This window comes from Macrosteles quadrilineatus, unplaced genomic scaffold, assembly GCF_028750875.1.
Source record: "Macrosteles quadrilineatus isolate MER2022 unplaced genomic scaffold, UCM_ALF_1.0 Scaffold_3__2_contigs__length_128488019, whole genome shotgun sequence".
In the NCBI taxonomy this organism is placed as follows: domain Eukaryota; kingdom Metazoa; phylum Arthropoda; class Insecta; order Hemiptera; family Cicadellidae; genus Macrosteles; species Macrosteles quadrilineatus.
In genome coordinates, this window is record NW_026542596.1 from 102,504,743 (window position 1) to 102,528,105 (window position 23,363).

The 23,363-nt window shown below is 31.8% G+C and overlaps 1 protein-coding gene across 1 annotated transcript in view; it reads right to left on the bottom strand.

The window, feature by feature from the left end:
• The window catches only part of LOC128989421 (tensin-3-like), a 567,672-nt gene that overhangs the window by 521,721 nt on the left and 22,588 nt on the right, over positions 1-23,363 (bottom strand). The window contains exon 2 of the mRNA XM_054411311.1: positions 19,023-19,135. Coding sequence (XP_054267286.1) covers positions 19,023-19,135 — 113 coding nt within the window. The remainder of the gene's footprint in view (positions 1-19,022; positions 19,136-23,363) is intronic.

Consider the following 23,363-nt stretch of genomic DNA (forward strand, 5'->3'; position numbering starts at 1 on the left):
AAACTAAAAAATAGAAAATAATGTATAAATAAAAAACTTTTTTAAACAAAACGTTTTTAAACGCCCTAAAAAGTAGAAAATAATTTACAAATAATTTATAAATATGTTGAGATAGTATAAATACTTGTAAGATTTAAAACGAAAATCGTTGGGTGCATGCAATTAATTGATAATAATACATTAGTTCAGTAGGTGAAGGTAATTGTAAACTCTATTGCATCTATTGCATGCACCCCACGTTTTTCGTTTTAAAACTTACAAGTATTTATACTCTCTCAACATATTTATAAATTATTTGTAAATTATTTTCTACTTTTTAGGGCGTTTAAAAACGTTTTGTTTAAAAAAGTTTTTTATTTATAAATTATTTTATCTTTAATGTTCGTCTGGTCTAGTGGTTAGACTTAAGAACTTTTACACATAAGTCATAAGTCATAAGTTCTTTATTCCAGAATTACAAAATTATATTGCATTGGAATAGTCAAGTTTATAATGAAATGTACAAAAGATAAAATATAAAAAAACTCTACTAACTAAAACAATGTGACCTTCTAGTAATCTAACAAGACAAAAATCACTGACTACATGACAGTGGAAAAATCGCGGACTCTGTAGCAAGCATTTTCAACCAAAATTTGTTTAAGTTTTCTCCTAAACCTGAGCAAATCAGTCTCCAGCTTTAGATGTTGAGGAAGTTGGTTAAAAAGTTTAATTCCATTGTAAAGGAGATGATGTTTGAAAAATGAAGTTGAATGGACGGGAATGTTTAAGTTGTATGATGTGCGTAAGTTATATGTACTGGAGCTAATGTTGGTGGTAAATAATGACTGATGTTTTTTTACAAATGAAAGGGTTTCAAGGATGTATAGTGAGGGAAGAGTCAAAATTGCAGCTGACCTGAATGATTCCTTACAAGATCGTCTTCTGAAAAGAGAAAATATAACACGAATAGCCTTTTTTTGCATTTTAAAAAGAAAGGAGGTATGATTATTTTCATATCCCCAAACAGGCAGAGCATAAACTAGATATGGAAATATTAAGCCGTAATAAACAGAAAGAAGAACTTCTGACGAGACTGTTGTGGCCAATGTTCGTAGTACAAAAATGCCTATACTTACACGTTTTATCACGTAATCAACATGAGATTTGAAGTTTAAACATTCGTCTAAGTGGATGCCTAAAAATTTAACAGACTCTACAGGATGAATGAAGGTTTGATCAAGAAGAAGTGACAGATTCGGATCTTTGTGGGATCTGTTTGAGATTCGAAAGTTAATCAGCTGGGTCTTTGCAGTGTTTGTTTTCAGAAGGTTGTCATCAAACCACTGAAGCAAGGTATTTGCCTCTATGAATGCCATTTGCTCGAGTGACTCTAGGGAGGGACTGGATAAGGCTAGGGAAGTATCATCTGCAAAAAGGCACAGTTTGCCTTGGGTTATGCATGTGGGGAGGTCATTTATGAAGAGGAGGAATAGCACAGGGCCCAGAACGGATCCCTGAGGCACACCTCTCGTTACAGGAGTTTCTGAAGACTTAAATCTACTTTGTAGCCCGGTGTGATCTATGGATTGTATTTCGACACATTGCCTCCTGCCTTTTAAAAATGACGAAAACCACTCTGATGCAACTCCTCGGACTCCTATGTTGTTTAATTTAGCTAGTAGGAGGTCATGGTCAACCATGTCAAACGCCTTACTCAAATCAAAGAAAATACCCATTGAGCGTTGCTTTGCATCCAAATCTTGCACCACTTGGTTCAATAAGGAAAATATTGCACTTGTAGTGTTTTTGCTTTTGACAAATCCATGTTGATCTTTGAATATTATATTATTCTTTTCGGAAAATGCCCAGAGCCTCTCTAAAACAGCCTTTTCATATATCTTGGACAAACTTGAAAGCATAGAAATGGGCCTATAATTATCACACTTCGTATGGTCACCCCTTTTGAGAATTGGCCTTACAACTGCAAGTTTGAGTGCATTGGGAAATTTTCCATGCAGAAAAGAGTGGTTTATGAGATGGGTTAGAGGATTAACGATGAAGTCTGAACACTCTCTTAAAATCGTTGACGGTATTTCATCAGCTCCTGAGCTCATCTTGTTTTTTAACTGATGAATTATTTGTTTTACTTCGGAATCTACTGTTGGGAATAAGAAAAATGATTTATGGTTAATGTTTTGACTAAAAGCTTTAGTATTTGCGGCTCTGTAATTGGTCTGTTTTGTTACGTCTGCAAAAAATTTATTAAATATTTCTGACACTAAGGCAGGATTGTAAATCTTTTTACCTCCTTCAACTTCAAGACACACTTTATCCAAATGTTTCTTTTTTGGGGCTTTATTATCGTTTATTATACTCCATATGGCCTTGGACCTGTTATCCGCACTATCAATTCTCTTGGATACTACTTTGGATTTGGCACTTCTTATCATTTTACGATATTTAGATTTAAGTTGGTGAAAATGGCGTCTTAAGACGTGAGAGGAATCGAGGTCCTTCGTTTCTTTGTACCAAAAAAGTAGCTCTTCCTTCATTGCAAGTATATCTTTACTTGCATGGAATTTAAAAACATTACTTTGTTTTACACGAATAATCTTTTTGGGAAAAGCAATGTCAAACAAATACTTCAGCTGATCATAGAAAGCTTCAAATTTTTTGTCAACATCATCAGTCTCAATCATGTCAGTCCAAGTTTCTTGTCCTAGAAGGCATTTAAAAACCCTTTTGTTAGATTCATTAAATGATCTGGCAAATCGTGTTATTTTAGTAGGGCGGTCAGATGAGATATGAGATGGTATAAGAACAGCCTGAGCATGGTGGTCTGACAAAGCCGAAACAATAACAGAGCTCTCAAATGACAAACAGTTTGTAAGTATATGGTCTATTAGAGTTTTTGAGCCTAAAACTTCTCTAGTAAAATTTTTTACTATGTTTGTGAGACCATACGACGATAAGAAAGCCAAATACTTTGTTGTTCGAAGTGAGTGGTCTGATAGGTTGATATTAAAGTCGCCCATGAGTATAATATTTAAATGTTTTCCTTTTAGATCATCAACTAATTCAGATATTTTATCAATAAATTCATCAAGTTGGTTACATGGAGGTCGGTAGACTGCTACTATTAGATATTTAACTGTAGGATTGATTTGAAGTGATATGGCTGCAAACTCACAGACTCCCTCAATGCAGTATTTAGAACAATCTAGCGGTTTGCACTTCAACAAAGTTTTGCTCCAGATACCAACACCTCCATGTTTCATATGCACGCGACAGAAGGATGATTTGTGTTCGTAACCATCAATTTTTAAGGTTTCTATTTGATTTGTTTTTAAATTGTGTTCAGTCAGACATAAAATATCGGGATTTTCTTCATTTAAAAAGATTTCTAGTTCATCTCTTTTACTGAACAGACCCCTTATGTTTTGATGTAAGGCTTTAAGGGGGGACGGTGCACCCTGGCCTCCAGTACTCCTTTGAGAAACTGGCCCCAAGGAACGCCCGTCGGCCTGCGCGCCTCCCCTAAAAAATGACTATTGAAGATGGTACGGGTAGTAGGTTTTGCTTTACGGATTGTTGATAATGATGTAGGTTTTGTACTGCATGTAGATTGTGTATGTGATGTAGATTTTGTGCTGCATGTAGATCGTGTATGTGATGTAGATTTTGTGCTGGATGTAGATCGTGTATGTGATGTAGTGTTTTCGGATTGGATCTCAGTATCTATCGTGGGCATTGATGGTGGGTATATGCTGGATTTTGGAGAGGGGTTATTGATATAGGAAATGATGAGGTTTGCCAGGGCTATTTTACCCCTCCGGTTAAGGTGAAGACCATACTGGGTAAAGTGATGGCGGGATAGGGACTCAAGTGGAACATAGCTCACGTTTTCTTGGGATAAAGCTAGAGACTGAAGCCTGAAATTGATTTTCTTGACTGTATCATTCAAATTTGGTTGATCGTGTCTCTGAGGGAGAGCAACTACCAATACTTTGCGTGTTGACAGCGTTTTCAAAATGTGAGCCAAGTCGTCAACAAACTCGGTACAGAGCCCGTTTACATCGACATTGTTGGTGCCCCCCATTATGACTACATGGCCTTCGCTCACCATACTTTTGGTACAGTCTACTACATTTTCTAGTACCTGTTTCATCTCTGCTCCCGGTTTTACATAACCCACAACATTACACTGATATTTTAGTTCCCCTCTCAAGATGGATGACAAAGAACGACCATGGCTGTCACTAAACACTTTTATTGTTGGGCCATTAATTAAAACTTCAGCCTGTTTATACCTGCGACTTAGTGGAGGGGTAGGTTTTGTGGGACTATTGCGCTTGAGAGGTTTATTTGTGACTGCTGGAGTCACGAGAGGGTTGTCAGAGGTAGATTCAGGAGTTTCGGGAGTCAAGGTTGACAACGGTGAGAAGCGGTTGTGTGTTACAATTGTATCAGCAGGAGGTGTAAGAGGGATGCTGTGGACAGGAGATGAGGTTTTCTGTCGCTTTACAATTTCCCAAGAGCCACTATTACTTCGCCTTACTACTAAAGGAGAATGAGTTTTAGTTTTTTGGTGAACAGACTGGCTGACTGGGTTATTGGTTACAGATAAGAGACCATTACAACCTTCAGTGATAGAAAAATCCTTGTACCAATCACAGAAGCTTATCCTACTACTGTTTTTCTTGGAACAGTAGCAATTTAGAACAATTTTTGCATTTACAACTACATTGAGACCACACTCAAAACTGTTGTTTTGTCTTTGGCACAGTACAGATTTGAATCGGTCTCTGCTGATTTTTAAATTATCAGTTAAACGTAATGCATGTTGCAGATTAAAATCGTCTAGGGTGTCAAGATGGAATGCTTCTTTGCTAGCAACATTTACAAACAATAGACTCCAGTGTGTGCCATTGCCCACAACCTCAGACTCAGGAGTGGTGGTATTAAGTGTTAGACTTTCATTGTTGTTAACACAGAAGAAGGCATACTTATATGAATCGAAATTCAAAGACGTTAATTGGCTTTTAACAACATCATCTGAACCATGCTTTAAAAGTTCACCAACCGCGGGACTAACAAACAGCGCTCGAGAGGTAACTGCATTGCTACATTCATTGAGAGACTGAAAATATGATTGTATGACTGTGTCATCCAACCATTTATCGGCGATCATAGTTTTTTGCCGCTTGACCAACTTTTCAAGTTCTTCAAGTTTTAACGTTTGATCGTTTTTAGCTTTTAAAGCATCGTTCATTTTGCTGGTGATGTTTTTAATTTTGTCATTATCATTTGCAATAAACGTGGTTCTGTTTTCACTATTAGATAGAGCTTCTTTCAAAGAATTGTTTTCATCCTTGATTTCATCCAGAGCGGATTGTAGCTTTTTAATACTTATTTTGCATGACAAATTTACACTGAAGGTGTAGGTGCATCACTATTGAAAATGTGATAAAGTAAGTAAAAAATTATATTGTTTCTCAAGAATGAACTGTTGGTTACCTCTCTTCAACAATATGCACCTGAAAATGTATGATTTTACCTAATTAATTAAAAAAAAACGCACATATCCAAACGTTTTAAAAACAACACATATTTTAGAAAATGTAATCAATACATTTCACAACACACACATGTTTGACACATTTCTTCGAATATATTTTTCAAATGGAAAAATGTCTGTAAAATACAATAGATTGAGAATTTCATGGTATCAAACCCATCAGTAACATATTTCTTGTCCATTGTCTGACAACAAAGCCAGATGTGTGTTTGACACTTGACATGTCCCAGTTAACATGTTACTGACAATAACATATGAGCTGGAAAGATAAGGGACGAATACAAAAAGGCCAGCTATCAATTATTTGTTAACTAACTATAAAATATGTTTTAGAGTGTATTGGTTGAACGAAACCCACAAATAAATAATATTTCACAGTCTTATGAATTGTTTTTAAAATTATAGTTTTCTTTAGTTTGTGATATTACGTTTAAAACAGCTAAATGTTCTAGTTAGTTTAAGAGTTTGGGGAGCAAGCTGGTGTAGTGGTTAGAGCACGGGGCTTCGGTGCCCGAGGTCCTGGGTTCAAATCCCGCCAATAACCAATGGATTTTATCTATGTGATAGTGATGCAATACTCAAGGACAGCCTAAGGTAATGTGTAAAACCAACCAGCGTCCTAGGATGTGAAGGTGGGACAAAAAAGTTAGTTCAAGTGTTTACATACATACAGGGTGACCATTAAGTCTTAGGACGACTTTATAACTTTTAAACGACAAACGATATCACAACCACATTTGGTATACCGTTACTGAAAATTGTAAGCTACTTTTCTGTGTACATGGTGGTCGGATATCACCTTTGGGGGACGGCCCGCCGGGGGTCAGAAGAAAATCTTTAATGACAGCCTATGTTGAGTTGTACATCATTTTAAAGGTCTACTTCAACAATGCCAAAGTGTATCGAACTCAGCCTACAGATCTGAACGAACTGAGACATAGGATATCACATGAAGCTCAAGCTATTCCACGAGAATACATACAAAATGCAGTAGCCGCCTTTTATAATCGGTTAGCATATTGCCAGACGACCGATGGTGGACATTTTGAACACCTACTTTAAAAGACATTCTGTAAGTATTACCAAAGATTACATAATATGTAATCTTTGGTATTACCCTTAACTTCTATTAGCTACAGTTATAATAGTATTAATCATTTTTTAAACTTTGTCCGGTTTGCGGCATTGTTTTCAGTTGAAGTAGACCGTTAAAATGATGTACAACTCAACATAGGCTGTCATTAAAGATTTTCTTCTGACCCCCGACGGGCCGTCCCCCAAAGGTGATATCCGACCACCATGTTCACAGAAAAGTAGCTTACAATTTCCAGTAACGGTATACCAAATGTGGTTGTGATATCGTTTGTCGTTTAAAAGTTATAAAGTCGTCCTAAGACTTAATGGTCCACCCTGTATACTAAAATACATTGTTTGCATTTTTGGTTTATCGGATGAAATTTGATATTGTAGGTAGACTTATCGTCATAATATAATATTTGATACCGGTTTAAATATGTATCACGTGTTTAAAACGTGTTATAATAACAAAATATTCCTCACCGATATTACAGTGAACTTTATAATGTCTTTGATTATTACACCAAATAAAACTCAATTAAGCACAAACGCGTGTTCAAAAACCGATACATCATTATTATATCATTCCTTTTCGTTTCAAATTTGGTAAAATAACAACAATAAACAAACAGAAGTAGTAATTTTTATCCATATACCGCATGTATATACATAGTATTTCTAAATTTAAATTCAATCAACAGTGTAGTTTAATCTCTTAGCATATGATTCTATGACCAAAATTTAAAATAAAAACTTTTTATACATCTAAATTGTCTTTAATTAAAAATCAACCGGAATGCACATCAGCGGTTTCAGCTCATTCATAACTATAATAAATTTACAACGTTGTATTTAAAACCCATGGCAGAATAGAAGGTAATTATGTTTTTCTTCTGTCAAAGACAAAATGAGGAAAATATTAAATCTAAAATCACATAATAGAGACGAGAATTCCTAATGGGCCTCCCATTAAAATGAAACACAATCTCTTAATGCAAAGGGGAAATTCCGCTCACCATTTCAGCGGAGCGCCCACCTTCGGAAGCTTCTTAGTTGGTAACACGTTAATGAGTAAATCGTCTGAAAAATCTTTATAAAACTTATTTAATATTAATACTAAATTTTTATAGAGGCACTTTTTGGGGGTTTATGGTGAAGACCTACGTTTATGTAATTGTTTAAATCTGATTTTCGTTCACTTTGAGTGTTAACACAACCTTTTACATTATATGGGTTTGGTTCTTTTTTATATTTTAATATTTATAGAAATGTATGTTATGCGATAGAAAAACGGAATTACGTTTTTACCTTAGGTGCTAAAACGTATACGAGTTATGGTAGATGGTATATCTGTAGATGTTTGGACATCTATTACACATTAATTACAATATAACTAAAATAGTTTTTCGTTGCCAAATAAAGTTTTACAATCCTGCAAAAGGGTACACTTCCATATCTGTTGGCACAAACAACCGAATCAAAATATCGATCGACATATCGATTATTTTATACATCGTTTGGTTAGTTAGGTAAGGTAGACCAAACCTAACGAACCGAACGATATATTGAATGAAACAATCGAATAATCAATATTACTCATTCGGTTGTTTGTACCAACAGATAAGGAAGTGTACCCCTGCTAAATTATAAATGGACCACGTTGCACAATAGATGGACTAGAATCAAGAATCAAGAATCAAGAATCAAGAATTTATTTGACCATTCAACAATTACATGCTATCAGTCTCGTCATAAGAAAAATTACAAAATGTTGTAAAAATACATAATTAATAAAAGTTAAGTTGCCTACAACAAATAAATCACGTCTGCATCATGCATAAAAAACAAGGTATATACTTCTTTAACAATAAACTTTGAAATAGGAAACAGTTTTGGCGAACTAAAGAGGTAATAGTTTTATAGTTGCACTGTAAAGTATTAGGTACACATTGAAAAGAGCACAACGGAGTTCTTATAGAGTTGTGAAATGTTCGAAATCAATAATATTGAAATGTTGAGAACCTTCAATACACAGTTAGGTTAAATAGCCAGAAACAAATACGCTTTTTACGGCACTTCTTGCTTGAATGTGTCTTTGTAGAGAGTAAAATGTTCCTATTCGAAGCTCAGTAAGTGGTATTTAACTGTATCGAAGCTCATTATCTTTTGCATTTATTTTCATTGCATTGTTAAACAGAGTGTGTTAAATAGAGTTGTGTCTTTAGATACCGACGGAAAAGAATGTAATGTGAATTGGTTAGCTCAGTATTTCTAGGGACTGTGTATTGATAGTGTATTACAAAGTTACACTCTTTGTTCTTTGTATCCATCTCTTAAAAGCAACCATGTTATACAGTTTCCTCATACTTAAAAATGCCTCTCTGTTATAAGATTTAATAATAAAAATAAAATAAAATTTGATCATTCCCAATCATATGCTTGATTTTAGGAGACAGTACAAAAAACATTTTAAAATCTTCAAGCAACAAACTACTGGTTTTTGATCATAAGTTTTCCATCTTAATTATTATTGTCTTACTGAGCATTATATTTTTTGGTATCGTCTAACGTTGGTTTTGATTATTTAAATTCACGCAGGCAGGTGATTTAACCTATAAATATGGGTATGAAAATGTATTTATTATATTGTATTGCATTTTATTGTATTGTATTGTATTTATCCAGGGAATTTAATCAATATTTGGTAAGTAGTTATAAGTACAAATAAAGTGAATACGTTAATAGACCAATAAATAAATAAAACTACTTAAAACTAAAGACATAATAATTTCCCTAGATACGCAAGATATACACCAATCAAAATATCGATATGACATTTTTACCGACAACTTTATGCTAATATACACCCACATTATAAAAGGTAACTGTTGTTTAAATGGTTGACAATATTATTTTAGATCAGATATTTCTCTGTATCAGATTTAAAGAAGTCTAAGCTACTGACATCTTAATATTAGTGACTTTTTTGGTAAATGCTATTTTACATACAAACTGCTATAAGTATTAGCCTATCTCTACCAAAAATGCATTTACTTTAAAGCTATAAGGCTCTTTCTTGAATGAAAACAACTTAAGTTGATGTGAAAGTGTCATGAGGGGCTCGTTTGGGTTTGGTGATAAGGTTCAGTATTAAAATACACCTCAAGTAAACCCTGAGAATACACAGATTCTGCTTATGAGCTACCTTTGTTTTACATTACAAAACATGTATACCTACATAAATAATAATTATATACCATTGCACCATTTCTAATATTTCATCTATTATAATTAAACATACGAGCTTCTATTTATGTAAATTTATGTAAAGTGTTCCCTTAATAAAATTAAAGAAATCTCTAAGTTCTTGTTGAAAGATGATGTGATTAATTTGTTTATAAAGCATAATAATTGTGTAGTAAGATTTAAAGGCGAATCACTTTTTGATGTAACTTATTTCTGTGCTGCTATGATTACAGATTATGTTTGGGGTAGGCGTCTTAAAAAAACTAGGTCTAACGAACTACATTTAACGTCTATCAAACATATACTACTGATATATGAGTTAAATTAGGAACAAATATAAATAATCGAATAGCTACTTACGCTACTTTAAACAAATTCCAAAACGCAATTGCTAAAGCTGACTTTAAAGATCCCACATTTGTATTGAATAAAATACTCTTGTAAAAGGCCAGTGCTCTACATTTTGTGGTTCGATGTAATATTTCATTAGTTATTCATCTCATAGTTTTTTACATAAACGAAATGCCAGTTTTAAACATCCAATGCAGAAATTATACCCCTTAATCAATATCATTAAAAAAATATTTATGCGTACATACATATTCACTTATTAATATTCATGCGGAGAAGTAACGACTTCAAAAAGACCGATTACGTTTACAAAACTAAATTCTGTAATGCGCTAAATCCTCTATTATCAGGAATACTTTCAGTCCAACAGACACTTATCGAGATATATCTGTGGTCCTGTCGGTCTCACGGGCACATATCACCTTTAACTGCTGCTATTGGTAGCCATTTCCTCGTCCCATAAGGGGTAAAAACTCATTTGACACCTCATATTTACCCTTTTGTAAGGGTATTACGATAAATTGAATCTTACTCCACTCTTCATCTTTTGCATGAAAAGGAAAACAAGCCTTAACTTAAAGACAAATACATTTCACACCAACATACGCAGTTCGCTGTTTAGAATTGTAATTTGAAATACAGGCTTAGCCTATTCTTATGAAAATTTAATTTAGAAAATTCAATGTAAATAAAATTATTTAATTTTTTTTCTATCGTAAAATACTAATTAGTACTAATATTGAAAGGGACCAAAAGTAATGGTAAACATGAAGAATAGTAAAAAAATATTTAAATGCCAAACTTAATTTTAAATGTTCAAGAGTATGTCATTGCGAGAGCTTTATGGCAATGATATTATGATTGTGAGGATTCATAAAATAATGGTATTCAAAACAATTGAGTTAGCTACGATAGCTGTAAAATAAGTTGATGGAAATCCTTTGAGAAAGAAAGTTCTTGCTGAATAACTACCAAGATTGTTGGCTGAGTAAAATTAGTAAGGAAAGCGTTATCAAGAGGAGCCTTTGTCAAAGTAGTTGTACAAGATTGAAAATTCCTTGTAAAACAATGAAGCTGGTAAGATAGCAGCTATGTCAACAGTGTTTTAATCTTCCCCTTCGAACCGAGAGTAATTTTATAATACCAAGAACTGTAATACTATCTTTTATCAACCAAACGACAGCAGAATTGACATTCTAATTCTGTGCTCGATGAAAACCACATATAATTATTCTAACTAGTTGTTTTACTCATGCTTCGCAACAGGATGAGGATGCAGAAGTAAATAATGCAGGTTAATTCTTCCTATAAAAAAACCAGAAGGACTTTTGAACTGTAATTGTTACAGCAATGGGTAGTTGTACTATTTTTTAGAATCATAAGGACCATAACTTGAGAATTTTGATCAAAACCAGCTCTTCTCCAAAAATCCAAACTTTTTTGTTATTTTGTGGAAAAATTACTTAAGTTACAATAACTTTTGAACACAAATCTTTACTAAAATAAGATTTACACCATTTTGTTCAGAATTTAAAAGACTATATAACATACAATTTTTTTTTTAGAAAATCGTTTTGGCCATTTTTGAGGAAATCTGATTTTTCCGTTTTGCTATGGGATTTTATGGAAAAATACCCATTAAAAATCGAAATTTAAAAAAATGAAAAAAACTTTAAACATTTTAAGGACCATAACATAAATTAAATCAAAACTGCGGGTTTTTCCTAAATACCTATTTTTTGCTATCTTATGGGGTTTTTATGGGAAAATAATATAATTTACAATAACTTTTAAACCGTAATTTTTACAGAAATGGGAGGAATCCAGTTAGAGCCCAACCTACTTCAACAAATAGAAAACACCTCATGGCAGGCAGTGCTTAGAAGGGTTTAAAGTTAGCACCCATAAATCTAAAAGAACAACGTTTGTCGGATAGGTTTTCATTTGGACCGAGAAAACAATGAAGCGATTCGTTTACAAACATAAAGCCTCTGTGATGAATGGAAACATTTATTCCAAATCCTGGGAAAGTGTCTTTGTTTCAGCAAAATTGGTTCCATCTTTAGAAAACTAGCAATGAATGAGTGAAGCAATTATGGAATGAAAGATATGAATTGGAAATACAGAGATTTTGTTGTTTTTAGTTTATCGGTGACATGTGAAGGAATATTACAAGTATTGAACAAAATGATAACCCTCTCTCATTAACTTATACGTTATCCTAGCATTGAAAATAATAATTCACCATATATGAGTTTGGCTATCTATACAAAAAAGGGAAAAAATTGTTTAAATTGTGTTTCTTTTTTGTCAAAATAGTTCCCAAATGATTTTCTATTCTAGAAAACTTATGTATTTGTTTTACTCTTAAACTTAAACAGATAAACTTTTAAACAGATTTATCTTCATAATTGTTTTATTTTTATGTGGTTATAGTGAGAGATTTCTTTTGCCGGGGTCCTGAAGTACAATTCTACTATTTACACCTTGGTTATACATATGATAATTCTATAACATGTTGACTTTAAATCCATCATAAGCTGCAAATACCAATATCTGTCAAAACGATAGGTCTCTACAGTAAGAAGAACTTTTCCCCTATTGAGGGACCTGCTTCACTAAAAGCCATTGAATAAATATTATTTCGTCTTTAGATTTAGTAAAAAAAATAAGTATTTAAAACTAGTAAAATTCATCGATCGGACTGTTTTCTTTGTGGGTTTCCTTTCGCTTTATTTCATACAACACCTCTTATTAATCATTTATTAATTAAAGAGGCGACCAACCTCTTAAAAAATATCTTTCTTTTGGTTGAAGGATGTTGAACAAAATGCTTTGAATTGGTGCCTATGCACCTAGTTATGTGCTGCCTATATTTCCCCTTAACTTTACTTATATAACTTTATAAGGATTACCGGTTTGTATACTTCCACCAAATTTTAAGGGAAACATATTGTAAACTCTGAGTCATTTAAGGTTTTATAAAAGCAAAAATATTTCTAAAACAATAAATACTGATTAATTTACAAGCTATTATTATATTCCGTAAACATACACATTATTATTCTTTTCAATTTTACTTAAATGAGTCACTAAATTTTTCATTATTACTTATCAATCATTTGTTTTACAAAAACCAAATTTCAATCAGTTTTTTTTTGGCAATCGGCAATAACAAATTGCATTCAATAAATGATTGTTCGAGTTTATGTTTAACATTTTTTGAGTTAAGTAAGTAATATTTATGTTTAATATATTTCAGTAGTAAACACAAAGTCAACAGTTACCTGTGTAGGCCGAGCTGCGGTCAGATTCTTGTCTGAAACTCGCTTTAGTGGTTTGGCTGTTGACTTGGCTAACATTAACTTTGTTAGACCACATATATTTACCAAAGTTGTTTGGTAGGAAATTTACTTATCTAAGCCGAAAGATTTACTTCAAATTTATCATGAAGGAATTCCAAATATTAGACAAATAAATAATTATACTTCGGTGACATTTATTTATCAATTGTGTACCTATACTATTATAAATTATAAACTATATATGTTACAAAACTAAAGTTAGAATGCATAGTCTTATTGTGTGGCTTAGTATACGATGATAGACATTATTAATCTAATACTTGTTTTATAAATTATTAGTTTGATTTTAATAATGTAAAAATGTGTTACCTTATATTATATGCTGTAAATAGTAGTCAAAAATACAACATTTAGGATTTTATTTTTATAATAGTTGTATAAACTAGTTACAAATTTAGATTTCTTCTGATTCATCTTTGTTTCATTTAACAAACCACATAACAATTAATATAAAAATAATAATTATTGTGTTAGTAACGTTATGGAATAGTAGCAATCTAGTTGTAGTCAAATTCAGTCTCTTAACATGCTAATAGTTATATTCCAGTAAAAAAAAAAACAACCTAAAATTATATTTTAAAAGTTTAAATAATTTTTAAAATAAAAATGCACTATTTTGGAGTAAAAAATGTAATTCAGGTGTAAAATAATATGGAAAAACATAATGTAGAATTTTCTATAATATTATTAGCCGTACAATGTTTATCATGTTAATAATATTAGGTAACATGGCTTGTGCATGGTTCAACACATTCCACTGCACCTCATCTGCATATGTTGATGTGATGCGGCAGAGTTTTAATGGCTCTATCATAACCTACAGCGGAGAAACTATATAATTTAATTACGTCATATAGTACGCCTACATACGACCACGATTGAATACTGTACTTTGAGTTAACAAAGTGCAGTTTTTCGTGTGCTTTTCATTCGTATTTATAAAAAAATAGTACTTAAACATGGTAAAAACCTTATACATACAGGGTGTTTTAAAATTCGTTTCGGATATTTTAGGGTATTATTCCTGGGTAAGAAACATATTTAAATGTCAGATTTAAATCGTCAGGAAGTCCTTAGTTACTCACACAGCCGCCATTTTGTTTATTTTACTTATTAATTGTTTTCTAAAAAGCAATTGTTAATAGTTTTCTTACCCAGAAATAATACCCTAAAATATCCGACACGAATTCTGAAACACCCTATATGTATTATTACAAATTGGATTTTGTTATAAAGAGGGGGATATTAGTCTTTAGAGAATATTTCTAGAGATTCTTGATTAATTTATTTTTACATAACAAATCATTAAAACATACTTGGAAAAGGTTCATTTCCTTTAAGAAAATAATAATTTCCATTCAAGCAACATAATCATAAGTAATCAAAAATCATAAATTAAGTAGAGATTTTTTTCTATTTTTAAAGTGAACCACAAAATAGTTCTAAATAAAAACCCCTAATAACTATTTTAGACGGGTTGTTCCATACTTTAAAATCACTCAGGAATAATTAGCGAAGAAATAAAAGATATTCACTATTCCCTAAAAGAAACAATAACTCAACAACAATATTTTATAAAAATGGGGTGTGCACAGCCAAAACTATTGATTGATAAACATGTTATTTTGAATGGATCATTACATATCTTAGGAATATGTTTAGGATAATGGATGTGTATAAATGTAACGGTTATTCGCCGTGTTCATGGCCAGTTATACTAATATTATCAGTAGCCTTTAGCACATGGTATGTTTACATTCAGATGTAAAGCAGAAATCAATGTAAGGAATACAACGTTTCATAATAAACCTTAACGAAAAAAACTCAAAACTGTTTCTTGGATCAACCAAAAAAAATTATAGCAATGGGTTTCTAAACTAATTTTTTGAGCAAATTATAAATACATCCACGTTAAAGGTAATTTGTTGCTACACTAGTATAAAATGGTCTTTTTTCATTATATGGTCATCACCTGCAAAAATTCTTCATTACATTGTTTACTACAGAAAAAGATTGTATACTATGGAAACATTATGTTTAATATCTGTTTTTGAATTTTTTTAAAGTAAACGTAGAAAGATTTGTTATTGTTTTGTCAAATGTTTCAATTTTCAACTACCAAAATTGTACACTAAATGTAAATATTAGCTTTAAATGAAAGACTAACAGTAATAAGGAAATATCCGAAGTAAGTTTTTTTTAAGAAACTAATTAGTCTTTATAGTATAGAGTATGGAAAAGTAACGTTCAAAACATTTATTTATATCAAAACACGAACGTTGGGACTCCCTACATATTCTTAACCATATTTAAAGTGCTCGATAAATCTCACACTTCAAACATAATATGGTGTCAAATATCTAATGACTCAGGTACTACTCTTGATATGAAACATACTATTTCCATGCATATTTTATTTAAACTTTTAGTTGTGCAGTATTTTTTTTCCTATTTACATTTTTATATATTTAAAAAAAACATATCAAACAAAACCAGTATTGTTTAGGTTATTTGTTTACTATGATAACATAATGGTAATTTTTATTGGGCAGGAATCAGTTATATCTACCCCCTGAATAGCATCGTTCCAATAACCTGGAACAGGTGACAAGGCAAGTAGCCTAGGCCACTAAATGATGGTTCACAAAAACACATCTAAGGAATAACAATCTTAATTTGATACTATATGTTTAGACTGTTTCAGTTAAAAGAGTTTTAACTATATTCAAGACATACCATTTAAACCATTTCAATTAAATAAAATATACCCTTAAGACTTTTTCCCCATTATTTCATTAGGTGCACATTTTTTCGTGACCGAGTAAAATCAATATTGCGTTTAAGATAAACATTCTAGGTCAAAGGGTTCCTTAAAATTGAAATTCCTGGACCTAAGTGAACCGCGTGATATTGCTTCTCGTAAATTAAACATCTTTTGTCTTCCCAAATTAAAACTACCCATGCAAATTTACTTCATCTGGCCTCGATTTTTGTGGTTAGGTCATCCTCAAAAACTAAATTATAAGCTTACAAAATAACTATGTTGCTTGAGTGCTTGAACACTTTATTAATAATCATCAGTATTGCTCCAGGACAAGTGTTTTGTTCATTGTTTTTTTTTTTATTCCACAAGCTGGTCTACACAAAATAACCCATTCAGCACTTAAACTCAAATATTAGCTAGACTTTGAAAGAAGTAATATGCGCATTGATATTAAAACTATGAAAATACTATGTGAAAAAGGCTAAATGTGAGGTTACCTTACCATCAATGCTCAATAAATATTGTTCCGAATTTCTAAATATTTTTTGTCCTAGGACCCTAAGTTAGTCACCCGAAATAGTTTTTTTTCTTCATTTTATTTCAGACTATGGGTTGCCACAGTATCACTAAGCTCCATTGATTATTTGGTGGGATTTGAACCCGGGATCTCAAGTACCGAAGGCTCACACTCTACCACTAGATCAACTCGGTCAGATTTTTAACCGTCCTTTTGTGAAAGATAAAGTTTTTATAGTGTAACTGTTCAATGAATGTTGAGTAACTTTGTATAGTATGAATTTTATCAAGAACTCTGTCAAAAAACCTATAAAATCACTTATCTATAAAAAGAAAAAAATTACACAGGTTTCGATTTCAAAAATACTGTTATTTAATAGCTATGAATATTACCACTGCATTATTATTAATGCTCTTTTGTTATAAATTACAACAAATTTACATTATCTTGCATTGGATACCCATAGCTTGTTAGGGAGATCATCCACATATTTTTCTCAGTTCCTAAAAATAACGTTGCTGTGATATTAGTTTGAAATATCATAAGTTTCTATTCATTAAATTTAAACCGTTACTTTAACAAACGAAATAACAAGGACAGACTGTAATGTTATTTTTGATTGATTTACCACGTTGTTCCGTACAATGCATTAATTACTCATTATTTTTTCTTCACATAAATGTTCCATGATGAGACCTCTACTCTGGCGGCTTCGTTGTTTTACAAGGAATTTTCAATCTGATACAACCACTTTGACACAGGCTCCTCTTATCGATTCCTCTTTTATTTGAATCTCGCTAAACCTCTTGACTTTTACCAGTCTTGGACCTTTCTTGTTAGGAATGTAATATTTGTGTGAAAACTACCGGGTGTTTCAAAATGAATGACCCGGTTTTAACGCTTTATAACTTTTATAATATTAAAGTTACCGCTATAAAATACACATCAAACGAAAAAGCAACTCCAAGAGTTTATGCCCTCCGAAGACACATTATTTAACAAAATCGATCCAGCAGAACTGTAGATTTAATTGTACAAATTTGAAAAATAATCTCCAACTTTTTTTACCACTAGAAATTTGGAGATTGCTTGACGTTTTTGCAAATAACTTTTAAATGGTGAGTAAATTGACCAAAGTGGAAGGTGATATTCCGAAAGAGAATAAAATTAATTTTCTACAATCTACTATTATGCATTTCTTGAAAATACTCCAGAAAGGTACCAAAATTGCCTCAAAATGAAAAAAAATTGAAAATACCTGTCTTCAATGTAGACAATAGACATAGCAAACATTAAATTTCACACTTTTTTATTTTTAGGCGAATTTAGGCTACATTTATTGAGTATGAAATGCATAAAAGTAGATTGTAGGAAATTTTATTCTCTTTCGAAATATTACCTTGCACTTTGGTCGATTTTCTCACCATTTTAAAGTTATTTGCAAAAACGTCAAGCAACCTCCAAATTTCTAGTGGTAAAAAAAGTTGGAGATTACTTTTTAACTTTGTACAATAAAATCTACAGTTCTGCTGGATCAATTTTATTAAATAATGTGTCTTTGGAAGACATAAACTCTTTGAGTTGCTTTTTCGTTTGATGTGTATTTTATAGCGGTAAGTTTAATAGTACAAAAAGTTATAAAGCGTTAAAACCGGGTCATTCATTTTGAAACACCCGGTATAAGCCCATAACTATAAGTAGGGTGATAATTTCAAATTGTTAAGTGAAAAATTGCATATCCAATAATATAATTCCTATAAAATTACGTTTTAAGATTTTCTATAATGTCATAAAAAAAAGAAAAAACTTAGAGCACTATTCTATGTATTAGAGGTTCAACTTTCAAGTGTATGTATATATTATAAAAAGGTACATTTGATGAACCGTTTTCATTAATTTGAGCAGAAACGTACTACTAAAATTATAGTAAGGTAAGTTATTCAACTGAACCATAAAATCTTTTTAAGTAGCCTATATACAATATTTTTCGAATTTCTAATGAATATGTTACTAGCTTTAAATAGTTTATACAGTTTCTATATTTTCATTTTTTTTGTGCAGATTTGGCTGCTTTTTACAGATACTTCTATTATAAACGCTTTACAAATAATTTACAACTAAGCAGTTTGTTGCCTACAGTACCTTGGCTGGCCTGATGGCCGCTGTCCTAGGGTTAAGGTTTTTCCTCAGGGCTGTCCCCGGTTTGTGGAGAGTTCTTCTGAAGCAAGAACCGTCCGGTAGATCATAAGTGTCATCTGAAACATAAGAAGGTAATAATAATGGAAACTATTCTATGAATGTCAAGTAACACGCAATGTTGAGTTGTTTGAAATAAATAAAACTTCAGACCATTAAACTCGAGTTTAGTTTAACTGCTTACTAACAAATTCATCGTAGACTTTTGTACTACATAGCCTTTGTACAAAATAACTTTTTAAATACGATTCTTAAAACCACTTATCAGAATTTATGACATTTTGTAAGAGGGTACATTTTTTTAATGACGGAATTTCCTATAACCATCGAAAGGGTATTGTGCTAGGAGTATGTATACAATTAATGACAGATAGCTGTACAGCTTGGAAACATAAATTAATTTTGTAGATATGATGTGGTGTACAGCAAAATATAAGCTTCGTGTTTTGGTATTACCACAAAAATAAAGGCTCACACCCCCTAAAGTACTACTTTCTTTGGTGAGTCGGTAACTCAGTCGGGCCCAAGGCAGCGATGTCGTGGGTTCGGATCCTAATCATTGCCACAAATATTTTATTAGTACAGTTAACCTTTGTTCCGGCTCACCCCTTGCTTCGCTGGATACGTTTCACGCACGGGTAGTTAGTCTATGTGGACAAGCAATTGCAAAGTTAAAAGAAGCCGCCAACCTAAAAAAAATTAATTAAAAAGATTGAAAAAACTTAGCAAAAGAAACACTGAAACCAATGTTCGCATTTACATTTTCAACAAAAGTATTTTAAACTAACAGCTGTTGTATATGCTATACGCAAACGTATTACATTTTTAATTCAATTTCAAGTATACGAAACACTTACATTATTTTGTAATTTCTCGGCAAGCACTCTACGCTAACAATGAAATTCCAGACATAAAAGATGATAGCTACGTGATTTCTGCAAACATGGCTAATCAATAGGATGCTTGTTCTGAAGATGTCAAAGAACTTGAATATAGTGCACTCCACCGAGGCATTTTTCATCTTGACATCCAATATTGCTCTTACCAATCAACAATCGTGGCAATCACCGATCGTACCGATCGTACCGATCGTACCGATCGTGGCAATCGTACTTTATCTTCCTCCCTTTTTGTGTAAAATATGCTGTTGTAAAAAATATCACCGTGTAAAATCTACAGTGGTAAGTACATACCATATATAAGTAAATACCATATAAAAGTCATACATATAGGCCTACAAGTAATCACACACAAAACAGTAAAATAGTAAAAACCTATTAAAATTGTATCGTGAAAGAAGACTTCCACTACAGAAACAGATATTCTTACCTAAAATACCTATAGTTTTTCATAAGTGTATAGACCTACCACTTATACTACTATCAAAACTACTATCACAGACTAAGCTATAATGGTTTTTAAAATATAACTAGTATTGCTAGTAGTTAAGAAGCCATTTGTGGTGGTGGTATTCAAGACTGGGATTCCTTAATACACGTTTCTACACTTTAACCAGTGAAACATAAAAAAATTTGTTTTTGTAAATTTTCTATCCAATTATAACGTTGGATAAGAAACTACATGTCACTTCTCAAACAAAGTTTTTTTCGCTACCAAGCTGTTTGGATGTATTAAGGTTAATGTTATGTAGCCTTTGGCAGCCTAAAAGGTCACAAAAATACTGTGCGTGTAATACAAAGATAATTTTTGTAAAATCAGTAAGAATACTTGTTTCATATAAAAAGGGAGTTTTGCTATTTTTTTATGATAACATTTTAAGCAGTACCTTTTGAGTACACGCATGATATTGTTTATCTTGCTAGAAAAATTAATAAAAATACCCATTTAAAAAAGCCTATTTTACTATTAAAGGATTTTATTTGTTAAAGCAGTTATTAATTAAAATGGCAAACATAAGAAAGCTATGAAATTATGAATATTTTCCATATGGTACGTCCCTGTAAGATTTTTTCAAACAACAGTAGCAAATATGAAAATCTATCAATCCTTACTTCAAACAACTTTTCTGCTTTCTAATTAAAAAATATTTAACGAAAAAAATTGTTCACGCAAAGAAATATTAAAATTTGTATAGAAATGGCATTATTTATCTTAATAAATCATTTACTTAAATGTTTGGATTTTGTTAAACTTGTCCCTAGTAATTACATCTGTAATGGAACCCATCTGGTGTCCTGGGTTTGCTGGCCAATCACATCCTTAATTAACATTACCAGACTATTTCAATTCAGTGGGAATCCTTCCAATTTGTACTAAAAATATAGTCAGGTGATCTCCTAGTACTTTTAAGGATTATTTTTTATTTAGCAATCGCTTTTATCTTTTTCTCTATAAAACAATCAAAGTTGTTTTAAGAAAAGTGGATTCACCCAGAAACAAGAAGAAAATGCAGAAGATGCAGATGTGTATAAATAAATATCATTATACTAGCAGTTACCCGGCGCGCGTTGCTGCGCTTAACAACTATTATTTAGTTTTATGTTTATTTTACTTAATTGTCAGTGGATAAACATTTTTTTTTGTTTTTTTTTCATTAGGTGTATAAATATATAGCTTTTTAGGCGTAAGTTACCCTTTTATGTTTAAATATTTAATAGTGGAGAATTTAAACGTTGTTGCACAGGTGTGCTGAGATTGGGGCTTATTGTATTGTTTTCTGTGCTGCATTCTGTGGAAACAGTGTGGCACTATTTAAAATTATGACTAATACAGAATGTTGTGATTATTCAAACCTACAAAACAGTAGGCGGAAGTAGACATCTGCTTTTGAATTTGTAAACATACAATGGACATTGTATGTTACATCTGACATTGGACCCCTTAAAACCCTCTGGGACGGAGCCCTTTTGACGGATCTGCATTAAACTTGACACAAACCATTCTTAAATAATGCCTAATAATGCCTGAAAGTTTCATTACAATCTGTCGATACATATATACATAGTTCCTCTTTTATAGATATATAACAATACAGAAAGGTTAGTCTGACAGTAAAATTTCTGTTAGTGAACACGGTACCATAATTAATTATGCTGTTTTATGTGAAAACATTAGTTACTTTGTAACATAAACAATGTATACATCATTGTATATATTTTATGATAGATTTTAACAGATTTTTTATGTGAAGAAAACATAAAGTTGTAAACCATTTTTGTGCATAATATGTTTAAACGAATGACAATTCTTTAACGTAATTCATTTTTAAAAATATGAGTTTAATTTTAGCGTGGGGTGTGCGCAATAACAATCTACAGAAAATTTTTCTTTTCAAAGGAAGATAGTATAGTTTTACTTTTTCATTGAGATAATCCACGGTAACTGCGGGTGTTTTTCCTGGTTTTTGCATTTCAAAGTTTGAAGCCAGCAACTTTTCTTATTAGCATATTTGAATCTCTTCTTCCCCTACTACATACGCATGTCATGCCATGCATTGAGCTGTTAGACTTGAACTAACCTACTATAAAATAACAGCATGTAGATTTGATATATTAACACGATGTTTACGGGGTAAAAATGGGGTTTTCCAAACAAAAAATTATATAAAAAAAAGAATAATTTAGTATTTTGAAGCGCTGTTGTATGCCTAACGGTCACGGAGGAATAAAAAAAAGTGTAATTTAAAATTCCCATGTTATTCTTATGGAGAAAAAGAAAACTGTTGTATTTTACTTGTTTATGGATATATGTTGATAAAAATTGTCAAATTTATTTATTTCGTTTTATACCATTGCAGTATGGTCAAAAAACACGTTTTACCTTCCCCGTAGCAGCACATCTAAGCACTCGTTAAATCAAACGTTATTGGAAATAAATCCGTCATATTTATGGAAATATTTGAGTAAAAATGTAATCAGACAATTTTAAATTCGCTTAGTCTGCAGGTTTGCTGCGGCCCGGGTATTTAGTTCACTTGTAAGCATTAAGCAAATCTCTACAATTCAAGTAGGTAATAATTAATTAGGCATAGATTATACTTTTGTTATAACTCGTTGTAACAAGTGCATAGAGCATTTATCATCACAGTGAGAACAAAATTTATCACGTTAGCTTTACCAGCAACTTCCAAAAATAAATGTATTAAACAAAAAGTTCAAACATCAACATGTATTATGTAATTTATCTACAACCTTACATTTAGTAAAGGCTTAAAACCAGCGATACTTGTTTGAAAAATAACTTAAATAATTTAAGGAACTCGTTAAACACGTATTAGTTTCCTTCCAAAGGTAGGGTTTCAATTGAATTTCCGTGTTTAATAATCTT